Raw genomic sequence first — 21,939 nt, 5'->3', positions numbered from 1 at the left:
CTGGAATTTTTTATCAAACCCTGGAAGAAAAATCGAGGTAATGGGAGAGAAAAATCCGGTGCAGTGCCAAGAACCACCTTCCCACTCCTAAGCTTCAGGGACATTAGTAGGGAAGCCACTGAGGCCTTCCTGCAGGGAGATGTGTGTGCCCCCGGAGATCAGTGTGAACAACACCCTCCTGCAGGCGATGGAAAAGCAGGTCCCCAGCAGGAGAGGAAATCACTCAGGGTCACTCCAGGGAAGCAGTCAGAGGTGGCTTTGGCAGCCAGGCCCCCAGTCCCCACTTCCACTCTCGGGCCGCCTGACCCTTCCAAGGGGCTGTATTCACCCTTGACTGGCTGACGCCACGTTTCCATTCGGTCCAAGCCGGGGGTCAGATGGGGCCCACCTCCGTGCTGCTGGTGCCAGGCCGTGCTTGCAGGCAGGCCGGCCCGGGGCCGAGCCCGTCCTTCCCGGGCCGCGCTGCCCCCCACGCTCGGCATGCTGAAAGGCCCCCTTGTGCGGCCGCCGTGCCTCCCCGGCGCGGCGCGCGGCCCTGTTCTCTTACCTCATAAACGGCTAATTTGTTACATATTTTCTGACGCTGTAAATGGGAGAACAAAGACCTTTTCTCTCTCATATTTTCGTTCAATTATGTTTGTGGGGGAACCTGATCCCCTTCAAAGGGGGGCCGGGGAGCTGGGGGAAGCCTCCCAGGCTTGCTGACCTCCCGGGCCTGCTCCCGGGCCCGGCCGCCGGCTGCTCGAGCCTGGGTGCCGCCCACGGGGAGGGAGGCAACGGGCCCCCTTGGCGTCCTCTGAAGGGACTGGGCCCTCACCTCCAGCACGGATGCCAGTCTCAGGAGCAGGTCGGTGCCTCCAGCGAGAGACAAAGCTTCCAGGAGGCAGACATTAGGGCTCCATAAGGAAGGCCCTTGCCACGGTCCACATTCATGCGCTGTGGGTGGAGGATGAGCTCCCAACCACCATAATAGCCCCTCTCTCTGTACCTGTGGCATGTCCCCCACAGGGATGTGGCAGGCACCTGGAGTGGTGCTTGGACTTGGAAAAGAAATCCTGGTGCTGAAAACCCCCGGACTAGACCATTTCTGAGACCCCACCTAAGCCCGAGACTCTGGGACACGTTAGGGCTTCTGCCCAGCTCCGGCTCCACATCTGGGTTCCCTGAGCTCTTTCCATCCTATTTTGAGAAAGCATACTTGCTGGCTTTGAACACTGGTTCTTCCTGCTTCCGGAACCAGAGGGCAGGGGAGATGTGGCCTCTGGGGGTTGGCTCCTGGAGAGTTGGCTGCCCAAGGATAGCTTTCTGACAACTGGCACCCCAGCCTCTCTGGCCTTCCCTCCCTTTTGTGGGTAACTGAGAGTGGCAAGTCCCAGAGTAGGTACTGGAGATGCGAGGAGGAGCAAAGTAGACCTGGTCCCCACCTTCATCCTGTCTATACAGCAGTGGGCTGCAGACTGGTGCGTGGCTAAAATGGCCAAATTCTCTTGATTCGTCTACTGCTTACCTGCTCTGTGACCTCAGGCAAGTCACTTAGCCACTCTGTGTCTCCTTTGCCTCATCTGTAAAATGGGATCAAAATTCTAAGTACTTCACAGGGTTGTTGGGCCTTCAATGAAATAATATTTGAGAAGAGTTTTGTGCAGTGTCTGGCATGGAACAAATGATTAGTCAGTGATAGTAAAATTGTTATTAGGATAGGCAGACATTGAACAGATGATTACATATATGGATATATGAAGACAGACTATTATGAGCACTCTGAAGGAAGAGTACAGGGTGTGGGAGAACTTTGAATGGGGCCCCGGAACTGACTGGGGCATCAGGGAAGTTTTCAGGAGGTGATGAAGTCTTGAACCATTATCTGAAATATGAGGAGGAATTAATGAAGCAAAAGAAAGAGTGATGAAAAGGGCATGCCTGGCAGAAGGACCAGCATGTGCAAAGGCCCTGAAGTGGGAAAGAAAGAGCATATTCCAAAAAACCCCATAAAGGCAAATGTTGACAACACAGAGCAAGGAGGACAGGAAGTGAGGTGAATCTGAGAAGTAGGCAGGGCCCCGCCAAGCAGAGCTGAAAGGCCTGGTTGAAGAAGTCAATCATTATTCCTAGAGCAGAACAGAGCCATGAAGGACTTAAGCCTGGGGGTGCTGTGGTCTCATTTATGTATTGCTTTTTTTTAAGTTCACACCCACACACACCATCCCTTTTCCCTGTTAGGCCTAGATCCAATGGGCCCTGCATCAGGTCAGGGATGCTCAGGGTATAGTATGCAGCCCAGACCCTTGGCCTCAAAGCCCAGGATCACCCTGTGCAGCATCCTCCAACATCAAGTAGAGATAATAGTAAAAGGGAACACATGGAGAGAGAGAAGCCTGAAGACACACACATGGCAGGACCAGGTTGAAGCCTGGACCATGGAGAATGATTGATGGGGCTGCTTGGTATCAGGAAGGGGAGAATGGAACATGCTGACCTCAGCCTTCCCAAGGACTGATGTCCAGCTCCTGGCCCAGAGGGGATTTCTGTTACATGTGCAAATATCAGTCTGTGGTTAAGCCTCTTCATGGTGTGGATAGTGCACAGGGAAGACCTTATACCTGTCCCAAATCTATCATCTATTGATCAATCTATCTTCTATCTATCTGTCTTCTATGTATCTATCTTTATCTCCATCTGCAACTCTCTCCTTCATATACATGTGCACACACACATTCTTATAGAAAGAAACTCTGGCCCGCTGCTGCCCTTCCCAATTGCAGAAGTTCACAAAAGGAGAAGGCAGAACGGGCTGGAGCTGAAGGGAGGCCTCCTCTGAGGAGGTGAGCTTGCAGGAGGGGCAGGATGGATGTGTGGGTGTGGATGAGTGGGGGCCAGCAAGGAGCCCTGCCGCCCATATGGCGGGGCCCTCGTGGCAGGTCCAGGAAGGGCAGTGGAGTGCCAACTTGGGCCTGGGGCCCCATGAGAAGGCTGCCGGCAGGGAGCTAAGTAAGAGGCTGGAGCACTCCTCCCTCTGCCCACAGTGGATCCTGGAAGAACACTGGCCCAGCATTCATGGGGGTCTTTCTCTGTTCCCACAGGCCCACACTCGGCCTGCCCTCCCAGGTCAGAGGGGTGCAGAAGGAAGCTTGGGTAGCCCTGAGTACTTCCTGTCTGCAGAGTAAGCAGCTCTTCGCTCATCCAGAATGTGTCTGACTTCTCTGTATTCTTTTCCCAAGACCCAAGGCTCAGGTTTCAGTTTTGCATTCTTTTGCCTCAGGTCTAAAAACATTTTTCTTTTCCACAATGGGGGGAAAGAAGGGAGAAGGGGGCAGAGGAGACCCGAGCTGCCCAAGTAAAACAGACAGATGCCTCACTCCTGCCTTAGTCTGCATCCCCTTCTTGCTGTGTGACCTTGGGCACCTTCCTGCCCTCTCTGGACCTCAGCATCCTCTCCATAGAGCGAGGAGCCTCTGCAGGATCTAAGACCCCTCCCTCGCCTGACCTTCTCAACTTTCCCATCCTGCTGCCGGGATGTGTCACCTGTGAATTTAAACAGGTGAAAAGCGGGAGATGTTGGGACTGCATTTTAGTTTTGTCTGTGAGGCCAAGTTCTATGCAGCTGTCTCCTTTGATGTACGCTAGCAAGAGTGTCCATCCCCCGGGGCTGTTAAGGCCACGGGCCCCATGCCAGCCCCACACAGTCTTCTTTCTTTCCTGCCATTCTTAGCAGGCCCCTTCTCTGTCTAGCTGCTCCCCCTGGATGAGGCTCGAGGCTTTCCTGAAGTGGAGGAGGGGTGGAGGAGGGCCGGTCCCCAAAACTCAGAGCAGGGGAGAGGGGGCAGCAGTGGGCAAGGAAAGAGACTCAGAGCCCTGAGTTGGAAGGTTCTAGAACATCTAAATCAGGAAGGAATTGGAATTCTAGCCTGCATGTACTTCCTCCATGCATCCCCAGAACCCCAGGCCCACAGAGGGCCAAGACTGTCTCCTGCCTGCAGTCCGTGCTTCTCTTATCCTTTCTCCACGAAGCAGCCAGAGGGCAGCTTCTAGGTGGAAAGCCTGACTAGTCATTCCCAGTTTCATCACTTCCGGGGCTTCCTGCCTTTCCTCTAATGAAGCCTGAGCTCCGGATTCCTCCTCTGCACCTGCTCCCTTCCATCTCGTGCTCCTCACAGCCGCACCTGCACTCCAGCCCACGGGGTCATCCACACACTCCCCCTAAGTGGCCAGCTTCTCCGGGCCTTTGCATGGACATCGACACCACCTGGGATTCCTTTTCTTTCTCTTCTGCATGACAAGGGCACGCTCCCACAGACATCCCATAGACACCACTGCGGATCGGATTGCCTCCCCTGAATCCCGGCTGTGGCCCTCCCCCCGGCAGGATGAGTCCCTCCTGCTGTGGCTCCCACAGCCCCGAGTTCATCCCGGTGCCCAGTCTTCACACGGTGTGTTAGCATCTTGTTGCATGGCTTCCTTGGGCACCTCCTTCCTTGCTCCACTCCACCCCTGACCTTGAGCTCTTTTTTTTTTTTTTTAGATTTTATTTATTTATTTGACAGGGAGAGACACAGCGAGAGAGGGAATACAAGCAGGGGGAGCGGGAGAGAGAGAAGCAGGCTTCCTGCGGAGCAGGGAGCCCGATGCGGGGCTCGATCCCAGGACCCTGGCATCATGACCTGAGCCGAAGGCAGACGCTTAACGACTGAGCCACCCAGGTGCCCCTGACCTTGAGCTCTTTGAGGATAGAAATGGTGCTGATTTGGTTCTGCGGCCTCAGCAGCCAACACAGAGCCTGGCGCTAATCCACACTGGACACTGAGGAGTGAATGAGAATCCAGTCCACACGTGTTAGCTTCTGCCCCTTCTCAGAGCCACCTGCTGCTGCTTAGGGGAACAGAAGTGTCTTAAAGTGCCCTCAGGAAGGACAGTAATGTTTACAAGGTTTTTAAGGGGCCAGCTCCCTAGCTGGGGAGGACAAATCTTAGTCTCCCCACTTAGCAGATGGGTGAACTGAGGCCCAGAGAGGAGAAGGGCCTGTGCCACATTCGTGTAGCAGCGCATCACCAGAAAAGCCAGAACAGGAACTTCACACGGCCTGCACATAGCAGGACGCACACTTGAACCTGGGCCAGAGCCCTGCCCTTCCTGCTGCTAGACAGACACACTCCGTCTCTGAAGCAGTTGGCAGCCTGGGGCCTAGCCGACGAACGATTTCTCTGGTCAGCATGGAGCGCTCCCAGGGCCAGCCCTTGCCTCGCGCCCCAGGCCACCCGAGGTGCCCGCTCTAGTGCCGTCCTCCCTGGTGGCTGCCCGGGACCCAGAACCGGGGTCCTCACGCTGCTGGAGGGCCTGCGAGACCCTCCCCCTCCTCCCTGCACATTGGTAATTGCCGCGTGGTCAGACCAGAAGGAATTAGACGAGCCCTCGAGGAATTTCATACTGATTTTGCAAATGAAAATGGAGACTTGCCTTTTGAAGTCTAGGCAGCTGTGTCAGCAGGCAGGTCTGAGACAGCAGGGAAAGGAAAGCTACAGCTTTCCGTGGATCAGCCACTTCGTAGTAATAATGATGGTGGTAGCCACCGTGGCCACCGCTGACTCGCCGCCCGCCACGCACACCATTGTCCCTGTGCGGTGTCAGTCTGCGCATCTGGCGTCCCCACCCATGTCAGCCTCACAGCTGATGAGCCAGCAGAGAAGGGCCGAGTCCGCCAGCTGGGTGGAGTGCAGAGCCCGTGGGCTGAGATGGAAGGCCTTCCACCCTGGACCCTCTCCGGGCCTAATGCCTGACACATGCGCTTTAAGAACAGCATGTGCTTCCGGGCCCCTCGACCTTGAACGCGCTTCCCTCCCAACCCCACTCGTCCTGCACAGCCCAGCCTGAAGCTGATTCCTTCACCGATGCCCAGGCTGCCTCACAGACTCCCTCCCAAAGGCCCCAGTTTTTTCCTTTTATCATTAACTTACCACTTGGTCTTATAATTGCCTGTTTCTCTGTCCATCTCCTCCACCACCTGACATTCCTGAGCTTATGCATGAGAATAGGTTGGCCTAGATGATTCTCTGGGTCTTTCTGAACATTTTGCTCTTTTTTCTCCACCTGCAGTGTATATTCAATTTAGGAGATCAGAAGTGGTGACTGGGGAGCAAAGAAGCTTCACGGCAGAGAATGGACACCGAGGCTGGGAGGGCTTGGTGTGCTCGGTCCGGCAGAGCTGAGGCACACTGGTCCACATCGACCCGATGATGGGGGAGGGTCACTTACTTTTCTGAGCTTGGCTTCCCTGTAGGTAAAAGGGGGTCGCCAATGGTGGCCTCACACGGCTCTTATGAAGAATAAATGAGCTTCCATATGCAAAGTGCCTAGAATCATAGACTGTTTAAATCGTGTGGTGGTAGGGTATTGCTGTCCTAAAATGTTATGCTCATAGAGCATGACTTCCAGAGCTGAGAGGTACTCCCACACTCTCGTGTTTCAGAGGGGGTCCCTGTGACCGGGAGGGGGGTCCCACAATTGATCTGGGTCTCCAGCCTGCCTCGGGCTTACCTGTGCCTAAAACTGAAAGCCAGGGGACCCCTTTGCCCTCCAACAGGACAGAACCCACATCAGCTCCCTTCCTGGAGACCCCAAGCCTCTGGGCCTGCCCCTTCTCCCATACCCAGCCTGGCTATCAGCCTCCCTACCCAGCAGAATGCTAATCTTCTCGTGTGGGTGGCTCCGGATTTATGAGCATTTCCTGGCATGACTTGAAGGACAGAAGAGGAACGCCGGGATCTTTAAGGGTGGTCTTTGGGTGGAGAAACTAGGCGTTCAGAGAAAAGAAGGAAAGAAAGCGAGGGTGAGTCAGCCTCCGCTGCCCGCCCAGGAAAGCACAGAGGACTCGGCCAGCCCACACTGCAGTGCGGAGAGAGGATGTGGCCGGCGGCGCCGGGGTCTGACCGGTGGGTGTTCACGGAGCCGGGACCAGCCGTGCTGGAAGCCAAGTCCATGGTTCTTTGGGTTGTGGCTGGGTTTTAGGATAGGGATGGTAAGGGGAAGGCGGGGGAAGGGGTGGGGGTGGGGGTGGGGGATGCTCACTTGCTCCCCCTTCAGGAGGAATACAGAGCTGCCTTCATCTTCCATTTGATCGTGTTTACTCCTGTCCCCCCTGGATTCCAGATCAGCAGGGCTACCACAGCATTCCTCTGCTCAGGCTTCGGGCCTTCCCATCTCCCTCAGGGGGAGCCACAGGCCTTAAGGGATGTGCTCCCCAGCGCCCACCCCACCATACCTCCGACCGGGTCCTGGAAATCCCCTTTCCTCTCCAGATGGACCCTCTGTTCTCCCTGCTCGGAGCCCAGCCCTGATGTGACATCACCTGGCCTCCCTTATCCCGACGTCCGTGGGGCATGCTGGCAGGAGATGGCTGTAGGCAGGAGGGGAAGAGAGTTGGGACAGTCCGTGCCCCCGCCCGCCCCTCTCCCTGCTAGGCCAGGGAGGGGTAGCTGTGCTGTCCTCTGATGTTCAGGCCCCTCACCGCGCCCCCCTTTCCCTTTAAGGCTTGGGGCAGGAAATCTTCCACCGCCACTACCCCTCAGTGCCCCACCACCCCGTCCGCACCTCTGTCGATGTTCCCATCATTCAACGTGCCTCAGTTACCCTTGCAGTTGAACTTACTTCATTGGAACTCACTTCACTGACCACGCACCATCTGTTTTCTGTTGGGTCCTACCTGAGACAGATCTCACTTCCTATTCCCCCTCACTCACTCCTCTCCAGACACACTGGCCTCCTTCCTGCCTTTCACACCCAGCAGGCCTGCCTCTGCCTCAGGGCCTTTACACTTGCTGCCTCTGCCTGACACCAGTCTTCTCTCAGGGTCCACAGAACCACCTCCCTCCGCTCTTTCTCCTTCAGATCTCCAACATCACCTCTCTTTGTGCCTTTACTGGGCATCATCCCAAAAATGTCAACCCCCAACACACACACACACACACACACACACACACACACACACACACACACCCCTCCTATGCTCCTTACCTTGTTTCCTCTTTAGCCACTATCAATCCCTCTCTAACATGGATGTTTTGCTAGTTTTGTTTTTGTTTATTGTCAGCTTCCTCCCACTGGAGTGAATGTTGTGTTTACTGCTGTACCTCCAGGGCCTAGAACAGCATCTGATAATTTCCCAGTACATACTTCCTTGGATGTGTGAATTGGTCCTTTGCATGGGTGGGTAAACCAAGGCCCAGGGAAGGAAAATGACTTGCCTAGGACTTCATAGTCTAGACTCAGATGGAGACAAGATCTCTGGTCCTACCTGCCAGCCCAGAGCCAGTGCCTCGCTCCAGGAAACCTTGTGTTTATTTGGATACCTGCTGCTCAGTAGCCCAGTGTCCGGAGACAGGATTCTGTGCCGGAGGCTCAGGGGACTCAGAATACTGAGCAGGAAGCAGGGAAGTCGTCTGCACTGCTTTGGTACTGTCAATGGGGCAAGGAGAATAAACAAATAAACCTCAGCCAGACCCCGGTGGGCTCTAACCTTTGAGGAAATCTCCCCCAGGCTGGAGAAACCTTCCCATGAGGCGGAGCTACCCTCCACGCCAACCCCGGGCACTGACAGACCGATGCAGCTCAGGGCTCCGGGGGCTCAGCTTTCCCAGCTCTGTGCCATGGCGGGGACTGGGTCCAGGCAGGGAGCTGCTGGGGTTCTGGGACGGCTAACTTGCTCAGTTTTTTATTCATTCATTCTACAAGTATTTCTGAAGCGTTTACTGTGTGTTGGGCACTGTGCTCTCTGCTAGGGGACCAGCTGTGACCAAGTCAGATGATGTGCCTGCCCTTGGCGCATCACCATAGAGCAGGAAGGATGAGCATGAAACAGCTGTGAGGCTGGGGGAGTGCAAGCGTCCAACAGCCCTGGGTGCTCTGGGGGCACTATGCAGGAACCTGCCTGGCCCCCAGCCCAGGGAGGCCCTCCTGAGGAAGGAGCCCCTGCAGCCAAGTGAGAGAGGGGCATGGAATGGTGGTTTCAGGCAGAGCAGGAGCGAGGGGATGGGCCTGAGGCTGGGAAGAACTTGGCACAAATGAGAGAATCCTTCAGGCCGGGGCAGAGAGCAATAGCGCAGGAAGGCTCCCTAGCAGGCGGGCTACCTTGGCAAGAGTGACCTCTCTCCTCTCCTCATGTCAGCTCTGACCAGGCCCGTGGCTGAGGTTCTAGCACCCCTCCTTCTTCCCAGCCAACCACTTAGATGCTGGGCCTCCCAAGCTGCATTGGTCTGTCAGTGCCTGGTCCCTATTTGTCTCAATGTCTGTTCTTCCTACCAATGACCAGGTGGGGATAGGTTGGCAGGTCAGGCCCAGGGGTAGCAGAAAGAACCCAGCACCTGTCAGCTGGCCCTGAATTGGAATCCCAGTTCCAGTTCGTCAACTTGAGACCCTATGCAGGTGACTTCACCATCCTCAAGGCCTGTTTCCTCATATGTCATGTGGAAATAACAGTCCATTCTCTGAAAGGATTGTGGTAGGGGATGGTTTCCCAGCATCCTTACAGTGGCCCGTGGAACCTGGCCTCCTAACCAATTCTGACCTCATCTCCTATCAGTGTCTTCCTTGTTTACTCAGCTCCCGCCACCCTGGCCTCTGCTGTTCCTCACACACGCACAGGGCCTTTGCACCTGCTATCCCCCCTTACCTCATCACTCCCTGCCCCCTTTCCTGCTTTATTTTCTCTCTGTAACACATACTGTATTTGTCAGGCTTTTCCAGAGAAACAGTACCAATAGGATGGATGGATGGATGGATGGATGGATGGATGGATGGATGGATGGATAGATGGAGGGATTGGATGGATAGATTTCTTTTAAGGAATTGGCTTACACATTGCAGAGCCTGGCAAGTCCAAAGTCTACAGGGTAGACTGGCAGGCTGGAGACCCAGGGAAGAACTGATGCTGCAGTTTCAGTCCAAAGACAGTGTGTGGGCAGAATCCTCTTTGACGAAGGAAGTTGGCCTCTTTCTGTGAAGGCCTTCAACTTATTGGATGAGGCCCACCCTCATCTAATTATTCTGAAGCATAATCTGCTTTACTCAAAGTCTACTGATTTAAATGTCAATCACCTCTAAAAAGTCTCCCCACAGAAACATCTAGAATAATGTTTGACCAAATATCTGGGTACCATGGCCTAGCCAAGTCGACAAATAAAAGTAACCATCATAAGTGCATCCCTTGTTAACTTGGCACCCACAAGCATCTCCTTAAACCATACTTCATCTCCAAATAAAGGCAATAGCAGGGTCATAATTCTACCTAACATGATACAGCGTTCCTGCATGCAACCAGAATGCGCTTCCCCAGATGAGGAGGCAAAGCCTTTGGGTAATGTTTACTCTTCTCCTTCATATACCGTAGCTTAAATACAACAATGTAAAGATAACAATACTTAAATACTATGATATAGAGTCAATATGTCTTATGCTACATGCATGGGGGAGAAAAAAAGAAAAAGGAGAGAGAAGAAAGTATTTTATACACATACAAGTATTCTTAAAATAAGGAAGAAATATTCTTGACCTTTTGCTTTTGTTTCTGTCTTTTGCTTCTGTCGCTGGTCCTGTGCTCATAGCTGTTGTTTGTAACTCCCTTCTACTTCCACTACACTCCTGTGATCCCCTTTACCTTTTGAAGGCACCTCGGTTGGTTGTGGTTCACAGTGGGTGGGGTGACCCAGACCTTCATTCCCGAAGGATCTGGACCATTAGTAGTCCTGCCTGGATTGGGTTGTCACGGTTTTCCATTGACGTCGGTTAATCACAGGGCGTGGTGATACTAGGAGGCACCCTGAGGGATCTCGTGTTCTCCAGACATGCTCTTCTCTACCTCCCTGTGGGGCCGTGGTCCATTTTCCCTGCTGGTCAGGATCCGTCACGCCAGCTAGCACAGTGACTCCTTTCTTTACCTGTTGATTAGGAAGCATGACGAGCTCCAAGTGGCTGGAGGCAGTCTTAGTCCCCAGTTCAATGGAATCATTGTTGTGTGCATCTAACATGCTACATACTAATACTTCGCTAATCATCTTGTTTATTCTGTTTGCCCCCAGCAGGTAAGCTCAGTGAGAGGAGGATTTGGGTCTGTTCTTCCCTAACTAAATCCCCAGCATCTAGAACAGTGCCTGGTGCATGGCAGGGACTCAGTAAGCATTGCTGAGCGGGTTGGGGCCTTTGCTGTGATTTCTCTGTGCTTTGGGGTGGGTGAGGGGTGCTCATCATCCACCTCAGAACCCCAGCCTGAGAGCCAGGCCTGTCGCAAGGAGCCCTGGGTTGCAGCATGTTCTCTGACAGAGGGGGTCCTGCTGCTTCTCCTCACACTGATGGTGCTGGGCCAGCAAGTAAGCCCAAGGCCTCGGTGTTCACCATCCCAGCCCATTCAGGACTGTTTACTAGACTAATTTGGAACAATAAACCCGTCCCCACCCTCCTGGCGCCTGCCTCACTCCATCCTAGGCCTGTGTTTGAAGATGTGTTTAAATTCCGGGCCTACACTCAGCAGACACCGCGGGCCAGCTCCTGGCAGGCCAGCCCTGGCGAGGGGGGCGGCCCTGGGATGCTCGGGTCCTCCCCAGTGGCTGGGCCTCCACACACGGTCAACCAGGGGGAGCAAGGCGACTCTAGCCTCCACCCAGTGTTTGTTATTCCATGTCAAAGCTTTATCATAATCATTATCCTAGAGTGGGCCACAGCAGCTTTGGCGAGGAGGGTTTGTTATTCTAAAGTGGCTGGGGGCACAAAGCATGGAGGCTCGAGAGGCTGTGAGCAGCGCCAGGCTTGGGAACTCAGGGTGAATGGGAGGGAGGCAGAAATCAGGGCAAGGCTCTTCCGTCCCTGTGCACAGGGCCTCAGAGGCCCCACTTACCACCCTCTACTGTCATGGTCAGTTGGGATATCTGCCTCTGAAATGAGCTCCATAGAGGTGGAGACCAAGCCCAGTTAATCCACCAACCCCAGATCCCTGCAGAGAATCCACAGAACGTAAATGTTTGTTGAATGAATGAATAAGTGGAGCTTCCCTGTATCTGTTGGAAGTACCAAGAATGCTCTTGAAGAAGCACATATTATTTTGAAGTTCCAGTTACGGGACCCTGGTCTGGAGCCAGACATCATGTCAAAGTCCAGCTCTGCCCTTTACAAGCCATGTGGCCTTGGGCCCCGTCTGCTTCTTTGGTTTCCCATCTATGAATCAGGACACCCTCTCTGCTGGCTGTCTCCTAGGGAGAGCAGAGCGAAGCCCCAGTGGGCGGGCAGTGGGCAGTTAGGAGGATGGGTTCCAGGGCTGGCCTGCCCAAGCCAAGTGCACATCCCATCCCTCTCCAGCTCTGTCACCTTGGGTGAGTTACTGTCTCTTTGCTGTCGGGTTGGGGTTTCTTAATCTATTAGTTGGAGCTAATATCAGACTTCCTTCAGAGTTGCTGTGAAGATGAAATAAATTAATATGACCTTAGAAGATGCCTGACACAGAGTAAGTGCTCAAGAAACATGGCGACCGTAGTGATGAACAGATGAGGACCTCTTTATGAGTTGCAAAAGATGGCACCAGGTGGCCGCGGATTGAATTTCTGGGTGCTCGCCAGAAGGAGGCGGGAGGTATGGGGAAAGAGCATGTGACTCAGTCACAGTCAGGTCACAGGCAGTCAGCAGTCCACCTTCCAAAACAGTTCCTGAAAATCTGCTCTCCAGCAGTGACCGGTGAACAAAGAGGTCGGCTTCCCGCCGTTACCAAGCTCTCGGTCTACACAGGCAGGGAATGGGGAATCACCGGAGACGGACACTTCATGGGATAAGTGCCAAGACCGGGACGGGGGTCGGGGAGGTGGGACAGGTGTCTGTGGGAGGCACCAAACCTGGCCTGAGGGTCATGGGAGTCCAGAATGATAGGCGTGGGTTTCTGTCCAAACCCCACCACACTGCATGTGCCACACTGGGAATGATCTGCTCTCAGTTTTCTGTATGCAACATGCTAATAAAAAATACCCTTTGGCTATTTCTGGCTGTTTCGAGAGGCTCCAAAAGGAAGACAGGTGTGGTAAAGTGTGTGGGATGAACCTGGGCTGTGCCAGTGAACATCCAGAAATCCAGCCCCAACCTGGGGCACCGCAAAGCGTCCTAGGCTGGGCGTCAGGCTTGGCTTTGAGTCTGCTCTGCCCCCAGCTTTCCTGTGTAGGCTTGGGTGAGCTCTCTCTTGCCTACTTTGGGCCCCTGTCTCCTTTCCTCTTCTATATGATGAGGGCACAGGATGAGATCAGTGGTTCTCAAACTGGGCTCCAGGAGACCCATAGGTCTCCACAGAGAAGCCATGGGAGCCTCTGCTGCATGAGGGCATTGAGCCTCTAGGACTTCAGGCTCTAGCCGGTCTCCTCACATCAATCGGGGAAAGTTCCACTTTTATCTACTCCACACACTGAGTTCCAACTAAAGTTCCTTTGGAAAACAATAACAATAAAAAAGGATTCTATGGCCAAAAAAGGTTTAAAAAACCCCTGGACCAGATGACCTACAGGGGCCCTTCCAGCTCCATTCTGGGAAGGTTCAAGCCTGAGTATTTTCTTCCAAGTTTTATTTAGCAAGCATTCCTCCAGCTGTCACTACACACAGGACTGTTCTTAGCACCCTGCAGATTGTAATGTGCTTAACTCACCGGAACACCTCCTCGCTCCACGAAAGCCACAGGACTACGGAAGTGACTCCATGGGTCTAGGGAGGCCCAGGGGAGCCATTTCCCCTCCAGCCAGGTCTTCTGGACACCTGAATGGATGACCTCACCCCAGGCCAGGTGGTGCAGCCTCCAAGGAGCAGCAGGTGTATGCCGGGGCGGGCATGGTCAAGGGAAGCCTGCGTACCCCAGACCCCCAGGGAAGTAGAGCACTCCAGCCGGACGTGGATACTTGCATGCGAGGCCTGTTCCGTGTGGAAGGACGTGCCTGTTGGCTTAGTGACGTGCAGAGCAACAGGGCCATGGCCTCCTGCGATTCATCCCAGCCACCAGGCTGCCGTTGACACCCTGCACAAGGTGGCCGCGGATTGAATTTCAGGGTGCTCGCCAGAGCCTGGAGAAGGCCCAGAGGTGGGGTCTGACCTCATCCCCAGCCAGCTCATTAGGGGGAGCAGCCTGGGCCACTGCACCCCAGCACTATCCAGCTCTCCGCCTGCCAGATACAAAAGTGGGAGGGGACGGGCAGAGGTGATCTCTCAAGCACGCTTGGCCCCGTTGCCCACGTCAGCACGTTGTGTACCTTATTACATGAGCTTTTCTGTTCAGATTGTGTGTTCTGGAATGAGGCGACTGGCGTCGCAGGTGGGAGCTTCTGCCACGTGATGGCATCATGCCCCAAATGCAGACAGAGTGCCAAAGTTCTAGGGTCTAGTCTGAGGGGCTTACTGAGTAGCTTTAAATAGGAGGCGACTGACCCCAGCAGGTGGCACTAGGTGGCACTAAGGCACTAGGCAAAGAGTAGAGCGACATCCTCTCGTTGCCAGCCCCGTGCTGAGAGCTGCAGACACAAAACGAGTAAAACGCAAGTCCTATCTTCGAGAAGCTCAGAGCCTAATGGGAGAGCCAGCTAGCTAACAGCAGACACCATCTCATGTTCGCGCCGGGGTGGGGGACACAGAAGCATGGCAGGTCGCTTGTCCATCACCGTGGGCAGCACCAGCACTGAGCGTCTGCTCAGGTGTCTGGACCCAGTGGCAGGTGGGCCCTCCTAGGCTCAGCTGGCCTTACTCATATCGTCCGGGATCCGGCCGTCTGTTGGCTGGACTGGGATGGCCTCGGTGGGACAACTGAGGCAATTTGGCCCTGCCCATCCTCCAGTGGGCTAGCACGGGCTACTGTCAGGGCCGTGGACATACGAGAGGCAGCGGCAGCCTGCCTTTCAGGCCTCTGTACGTCCTGGTGACTTATATCCAGAGTCACAATATCAGCACGGGAGGGAGCCGAAGAGCTCCACGGCCAAGGGCATGAACACTCGGACAGGTTAAAGTTTGGAGCCACTACTGTGTCGGTCTGCCACGCAAGGAGCCCGTGGGGGCCTCCGGGAGGGGCCTGACTCAGCCCCCAGGTGGTCAGAGACGCTTCCTGGGGAAGACATTTGAGCAGAGCCTGGAAGGCCGAGTCTGGATTTGCAAGTGGAGAGCAGAGACAGGAGGTTGTCACGCGCAGAACACAGCATGTCAGAAGCTCGGAGACAGAAGAGTGCGGGGCAGTTGGTGTTTGGAGTCACGAGGACTGAGCAGGAAGCGAGGTCATCGGCCACAGCAGGGTCCAGGCCACTGCCTTGCAGCCTCTACTGAACAGCTTTTACTCTGAGGGGAGGAGGCACCTGTGAACGTTTTGAGGAAAAAAAAGAGACGGAGGACAATCAGATTTGTGCTTTCAAAAGGTGCCTGTGTGGCAGACAACTATGGGATGGGGGGAGGGAAGGGGGTCTGCAGGGAGGGGGACGGGTTGCACTGGGCCCGGTGGGAGATGCTCGGGACCGAGCTGGTGAGGTGGGAGGCCGGGGACTGTGTGGCCCAGGGTGGCAAACAGATGATGGGCAAAGAGCTTGTGAGGCCTGAAGAGCGGCGGGCCGGCTGGGGCCGGGCAACAGCAAGGACAGGGGACTTGAGACAGCCTCCGGACCTTCTGCCCAGGAACTGCAGCAGCTTTTCCCCGCACCTGTATTAAAGCACCCAAATCACGGTCAGACTCCTCCCTTTTGTTGGCCAGGGGCGTCTGGGATACACCGTCACATGAAGCTAGCTGGGCAGAATCGAACAAGTCCCTGCCCTGCGTGGGCCTGTTTCTCCATCTAAAATGGGACATTTGAGATCATCTCTCAGGGCCCCCATACCTTGGGCAGGCCATGTGCCATCAGAGTGTGGTCCTCATGGCAGAAGCAATCAGACCTCTAATGTTCATTCCCAGGGAGCCTGTTAAAAATACACATCCTGGGCTCCCCCTCGGAGATGCCAATTCTGGGCATGGGGACTGGACAGCTGATATTTCTGTATGGTACTCCACATGATCCTGATGCCAGGCCGGTCTGGTTAGGGTGCAGCTGTGTTCCCAGGGCCCCGCATAGCAGCCCAGAGCGCAAAGGAGCTTCAGGAAACGTGTGGAGTGCCAGCATGGGTCGGATTCAGAGAGGCCGGGCTCCTTGGGCCTTTGCCTGCAGTGAGGGTGACTTCTGGAGGAAGTGTCCTTTGGGTGGGGCCTTGACATCTAAGTGGGTTTTCTGTTTGTTTTGTTCGTGTGTTTGTCCTGCTTTGTTTGCCGTGCTCTTGATTACAAAATTAGTCTGTGCTCATTCTAGAACTTTCCTAAGCACAGGAATAAGAAAAATTTAGTCAAAAGACAAACTCATCCATCATTCTAAAACCCAGACACAACTGGGTTCTCATTCTGCCCCTTCCTTAGATAAGATGTTGATAGCCAGAACAGAAGTGGGGACCCATGTGGGCAAAGGGCTGGAGATGAGAACAGGCTGAACGTGTCTGGAGGCCAGTGGAAGAGTTCAGGCTACACCAGCCGGTGCCCGGCCCACACACCTTCTCTGTTTCAGGGCCTGTTGCCCCAAAGTTCAGAGCGAGGAGGGCCGGGCCTGGAGGTGTCAGGCCCCCCCAGCCTGATCTAGAATTACAGCCCTCATTCCTCTCTCTTTCCTCTGTGCAGGTGCTGTTTGCCCTGAACCAGACTCTGCTGCAACATGAGAGCGTGCGGGCAGGGAGCCTGCAGGCGCCCTACACCACGGAGGACCTCATCAAGCACTACAACTGCGGGGATCTCAACGCTGTCATCTTCAACCATGACACGTCCCAGGTGAGGTTCCCCTCCTCCCACCCAGTTCCGAACCCACCTAGCATTTATTAGACACCTACTATGTGCCTGGTGCAGGCAATCTTCTCTCTGCCATGGTAAGCAGGACCGATTGGTATTCCATTTTACAGATGGGGAAACTGAGGCCCAAAGAGGCAAAGAGACTTGTCCAAGCCCACAGCACTTAATGGTCGAGTTCCCCAAGTTATCAAGAGCAGCACTCAAGTCTGGCGTGTGTGGTAGAAGCTTAGCCTTGTAAGAGCAGGGAGGCCTCTGAGAAGTTCAGTTCAGTATCTGGGGAAATTAGAGGCCAGGGGAAATAAGTTCACGGTTAGACCTTGGGCTTGAGTCCAGCTGCGGACATTCTGCCTTGAGTCAAGCCCTAGAGGAAGGACCACCCACAAGCGGGTAGAGAGTGAGGAGCACCCCGAGGAGCTGAGCATGACTCCACCAGGCATCCACATTGCCCTCGGGATAAATTCCAAGATACTCTGTCTAACACTCGAGGCCTTCTGTGTCCTGCCCTCTGCTGACCTTGTCCCAGCCCAGGTGCCCTACCCCGCAGACCTTGTTCTGTTGACCTGTGCCCCACGCCATCCGCCCACTGATGCCACTGTGCCTCCGTTTAGGCTCCTCCTTCCTCCTTTCCTCCTGCTGGGCCATGGTCCATTGTTACTTCCTCTGAGAAGCCCTCCCTGACCCTCTGGATGGTGTTAGATATTCTCCCGGACCCCTCTAGGCCCCCTGTGCCTTCTGTCGACATGATGCTTGGTTAAGCACTCATTCAAGAGCAGTTCCTTGCTCAGGACAGTGCCGTGGCTTCCCATTTTTCTCAGTGTAACAGCCAGAGTCTCTGTAATGACCTGTGTGGGCCCCGGGTCTTCCCCCAACCCCCACCCCATGTCCTCTGCGCGCCCCTCACACTGACCACTCAAGCTCTATGGGCCTCCATGCTATTCCATGGGACCCCTTGGCATGCTTCACCTTTGCCCTTCCCCAAGTATCACCATGACTCACCCCCCATCTTAACTCAGACATCATCATCTCAGTGAGCTGGGCCCCAACTCCCTGATCTAGAATTGCAGCCTGAACCCCGCTCCCACACTCTCAACCTCTTTATTATGCTCCATTTAACCCCCATGGTCTTTATCATCTTCTCACATACTTACATATTTGGATTCATTGATAAGTGGTTATTTATTGTTTGTCCTCCGCACTAGAGCATAAGCTCCCTGAGGACAGGGATTTGCATCTGTTTGATCCAACAGTATATTCTCATTGGCTAGGCCAGTGCCTGGCACAGAGCAGGACTCAGCAAATAGCTGCTGAATGAATGAATGAAGTGGGTTGTAAATACCAGGCCCAGTGCTATGAAAAGGGATATGGGGCGGTGGGGGGCAGGGCAGCCAGAGAGAGCCGCCCTAGTGGGGCGGACGGGAGAGAAGGGGACGTTCCATGAGCAATAGCACCCAAGTGTGATCCTTGCTCCAAGGGAGAGTAGAGGGTGCAGCTGAGGCCTGTGGCAGGAGCAAGAGTTTAGGGCAAGAAGGAAGGATGCCTGCAAGGTGAGAGGTCAGGGAAGAACCTAACTTGGCCACAGGCAGGAGGAAGCGGAATGTTCCAGCAGAGGCAAGAGAGAGCAGGAGGAGGGGTGTGAGTTTGGGCTGGAGGTGTAGCCGGGGACCAGGCTGAGAGGTTCTGTGTGCACCTGCCACCGTCTAGAGCCAGAACTCCCTGAGGCAAGAGCGTGCCGCGCCTCCCTCCGTCCCCAGGCCCAGGGCAGGGCCGCAGAGTGTGTATCGGGGAACGGCTGTCCAGGGAGCGAAGGTGAGGGTGTGCTGTGCTCCGGGCAGTGGAGGCCGTAAAAGGAAGGATCCAGAGACCCTGCAGAGGAGGCTCAGGACTCTGAGAGCCCCGATTCCGATCTGTGAGCTTCTGTGCCAGAGCCCGCCCTGCGTCATTCGCTGGGAGAGAGACCGGTGAGCTCTGTGGCTGCAGGAACCTGGTCAGCACTCAGGGTAGCCTGGGCACGAAGTAGCTGGGCTGGGGGCAGGGGTGAGCAGGACAGGGCCCTGCTGCGGCCGCGGCTGACAAGGAGCTGCGAGAGGGAAGAAGGGGATGACCTCAGGCAATAGCAAGCTCAGATTTACTTTGAGCCTGTATCCAGAACCACTGATTTGTCTCTGGCAGGTGAACTGCATTGGGGGTCCCCTGGCAGTGCCCGTCCTTGAAGCGGGACAGAGGGTGTAGTTGGAAAGGTGCACCCAGTTAGAATAGCAAACTGGGCGGCACTCCCCTGGACCCCCTGGGTACGCAGGCAGAGTCTAGCCCCCAAGGGAGGAATTAGGCAGCTCTGCCCCCAGACACAGAAAAGCCTAGAGTCGGGGTAGCAAGGCTAAATCCAGGGCCGTGCGCTGATGGTGAAAGGGTCCGGGTGACATGGGGCTGCCTCAGTAGCGAGAGGCCTCGAAAGCTGTGGGGAGCTGAGGACACACAGGCTGTAGGGGTACGGTCGCCGCCCGTAGGCAGGGAGAAAGTGGTGTTGGAACTAGGCTTGAGAAAGGAGCTTACCGGGCGGGGCCAAAGGGAGGGGCTGGCTGCCTGGTTGTGGGGGGATGTGGAGGGTCCTGAGGAATGATCTGCAGAGCAGGGGGCAGATCATAGGGGGTGGGGGGTGAAAATGCCTGCTGAGGGGCAGAAGCCCTGGAGTTCAAGCGGGAGAGGGACGTGGTCAGAAAGATGTCTCTGGCCACAGCAGAGGATGATGCAGTGGCCTCTAGAGGCTAGGGTTGACATGTGCAGGGGCCAGGATGGGGGACAGGGGCTAGCTGCACCTCTGTCTTGATCTCTCTTGCCTCCCCACCCCACCATTTCACCTTCAGAAATGGCTCATGCCCCAACCTCCCAAAGCTCCCAAGTCACTTGCACCATCAATGCCCACGATCACAGGGTGACCCAAGGGAAGCGCTGTCTGAGCCCTCAGCCTGTGTTAGGTGGACAGCAGCCATATACTTATCATCTGTCCCCTGACACTTTGGAGAGTGAAAGGTCAAATATAATTAAGGGTCAGAAAAATTAACAGGCATGGGGCAGTCTACCTTAGCCATGAAACTGGACCATCCTGGACAAAGCAGGACACACGGTTATCTGTGAGGTGCCCCCTCCACACTCCCACATCCCTCTCAAAGCATGGACCCCACAGTGACTCCCTCACTGGGCTGTGAGCCTCATCCAGGGCAGCAGACCCAGTCTGAGGGTGCTCTGTGACCCCTAGCCTGACACGGCTATGCTCACAGAAGTTTGTGGAAGTTGTCTGTTGGACGGATGGGCTGAAGAGAAGGGATGAGGCCACTGAGGTCAGTGACGTCAGTAGACCCTAGCACTTGACCACCAGATCTGACCCTGTCCTGGTTGTGGGCCAGGGGAGCCTACACTGAAGTCACTCCCCACGGCCCCACCCCAGCCCTGCCTGGCCCATCTACTTCATCGTCCCACCTCGGACTCATGGCTCTAGGACCCCAGGGACCTGACATGTCCTCTTTCAAATTCTATGGTGCATCCTGCACTTAAACTTGTTGTGGGAGATTTAAGGCTCCTGACAAGTCTAATGACATCATTAATTTGTTTCCATCCCAGCCTGGGCCCAAACCCAAGTCCCATCCTTGGCATGGAACCAGGGCCCATCAGCGTGAAACATGCAGAGAATGTCAGCCAGCTGCCGGGCAGTCCCAGAAACCCTGGTGGCTAGCCGAACTCCTTCGTGGCTTTGACATTGAACTCTCTGGTTTTTGTCCTTGTTAAACTTTTTTAGCTCCCTAAGGAATGAATCAAGATTCATCTTTCCACAAATGCACATTCATGGTGAGGAAGAGCCTCTGCCAGGACCCTTGGCAGAAGGAAAGGAAAACAGGATGCTTCCTTCATGGCTCTCTGGTGATTCTGAGGGCTTCTATTTGTCATCTCTGTCTCTACCCTCTGCTCAAGGCCACCCTTCACTGTAGCCTCTGCCATTGTAGGGGAAAATGATGAAGCCAGCTCCAGCCCCCAGGCTAGTTGTACAAAGCTGACATTTAGTCAAGACTTTTTTTGTGCTCTGCACTGTGCTAATAAGCACTTTCCAAAACTGATCTTATTTAATTCCTACAACAATATATATTACTCCCATGTTACCAATTTGGACACAGAGTCTCAGACAGTACAAATAACTTGCCAGTTATAGAGAGGCAACCCAACTGGTAAGTGGCAAAAGGAGGATTCCATCCCAAGTTATCCTGGCTGTCTGAAGCCAGGACCTGCCTTCATAACCACCTGTTGCCTCTCAGCTCATTCTTCATGCATTCATTCACTGATGGAACAAATGTTTATTTCTTGGTACAACATCATCCCACATTCTCTCCCATACCTGAGAAACAGAGAGGGCCATGCCTCCAGAAATAACCCTTTTGAGCCACAACTCCTCCCCCATTCAGAAGACTTTCCTGGAGCTGTATCATGTCCAAATGTGTCCTGCTTTGTCAGGGCTGCCAATCATCCCTTCCATCATTGGCGGAAGGGGTAGGAGCTCCATTCCTTTGTTTATCCATTTACCAAACACCGACTCTGGTTGGGCACCAATCTCTGATTGGGTACTGGCAGGGCTGCTGCATACAGCTGTGCAGGTTGTGCACTGAATAAGTTAACGGTTTTATCAGTCATAGCATTACCTTGTCATCCCAGAACAGTGAATCAGAGAAGCCCCTCCCCTCCCACTCTTGGGAGCACCCTGGTGCTTGGCCGGCAGATATCAGAGACAGATGTCCTGGCCCTATCCAAATCCTTGAAGGCTCAGCCTCTGCTGACGTCTCCATTTTCCTCAGAAAGAGTGTTGACAACTTGTCAGTGGCTCTAAAAGCCATGTGGCTGGGCCGTATGACCCTTGGGGGCTAAGCCCTGCAGGACTTTAATCTCCTCATGCCAACTCTCCACCTAGCTAGCCCATCAGTCAGTGAGGCCTCGTGTTCTGTGCGTTAGCCTGAGTTGATGAAGAGAGAAGTGGAAGAGGAGACTCCAGATGGAAGACATCCTGTGCACAAGAGCTTGGAAGGTGGAATGACAGTGAGCGGTTATGGGGAAATAGGGAGGATCTC

At 54.6% G+C, this 21,939-nt stretch overlaps 1 protein-coding gene across 5 annotated transcripts in view; it reads left to right on the top strand.

Moving 5' to 3' along the window:
* The window catches only part of TRABD2B (TraB domain containing 2B), a 212,783-nt gene that overhangs the window by 154,340 nt on the left and 36,504 nt on the right, over positions 1-21,939 (top strand). For all 5 annotated transcript variants that reach the window (XM_081818406.1, XM_081818404.1, XM_081818403.1 and 2 more), the window contains exon 3: positions 16,670-16,816. In XM_081818406.1, coding sequence (XP_081674532.1) covers positions 16,670-16,816 — 147 coding nt within the window. The remainder of the gene's footprint in view (positions 1-16,669; positions 16,817-21,939) is intronic.

The sequence above is a fragment of the Leptonychotes weddellii genome, chromosome 4 (assembly GCF_054177405.1).
Source record: "Leptonychotes weddellii isolate Sample4059 chromosome 4, ASM5417740v2, whole genome shotgun sequence".
In the NCBI taxonomy this organism is placed as follows: Eukaryota; Metazoa; Chordata; class Mammalia; order Carnivora; family Phocidae; genus Leptonychotes; species Leptonychotes weddellii.
Note: the sequence above shows the minus strand (reverse complement) of the source record. Positions and strands in the feature narration are given on the sequence as shown.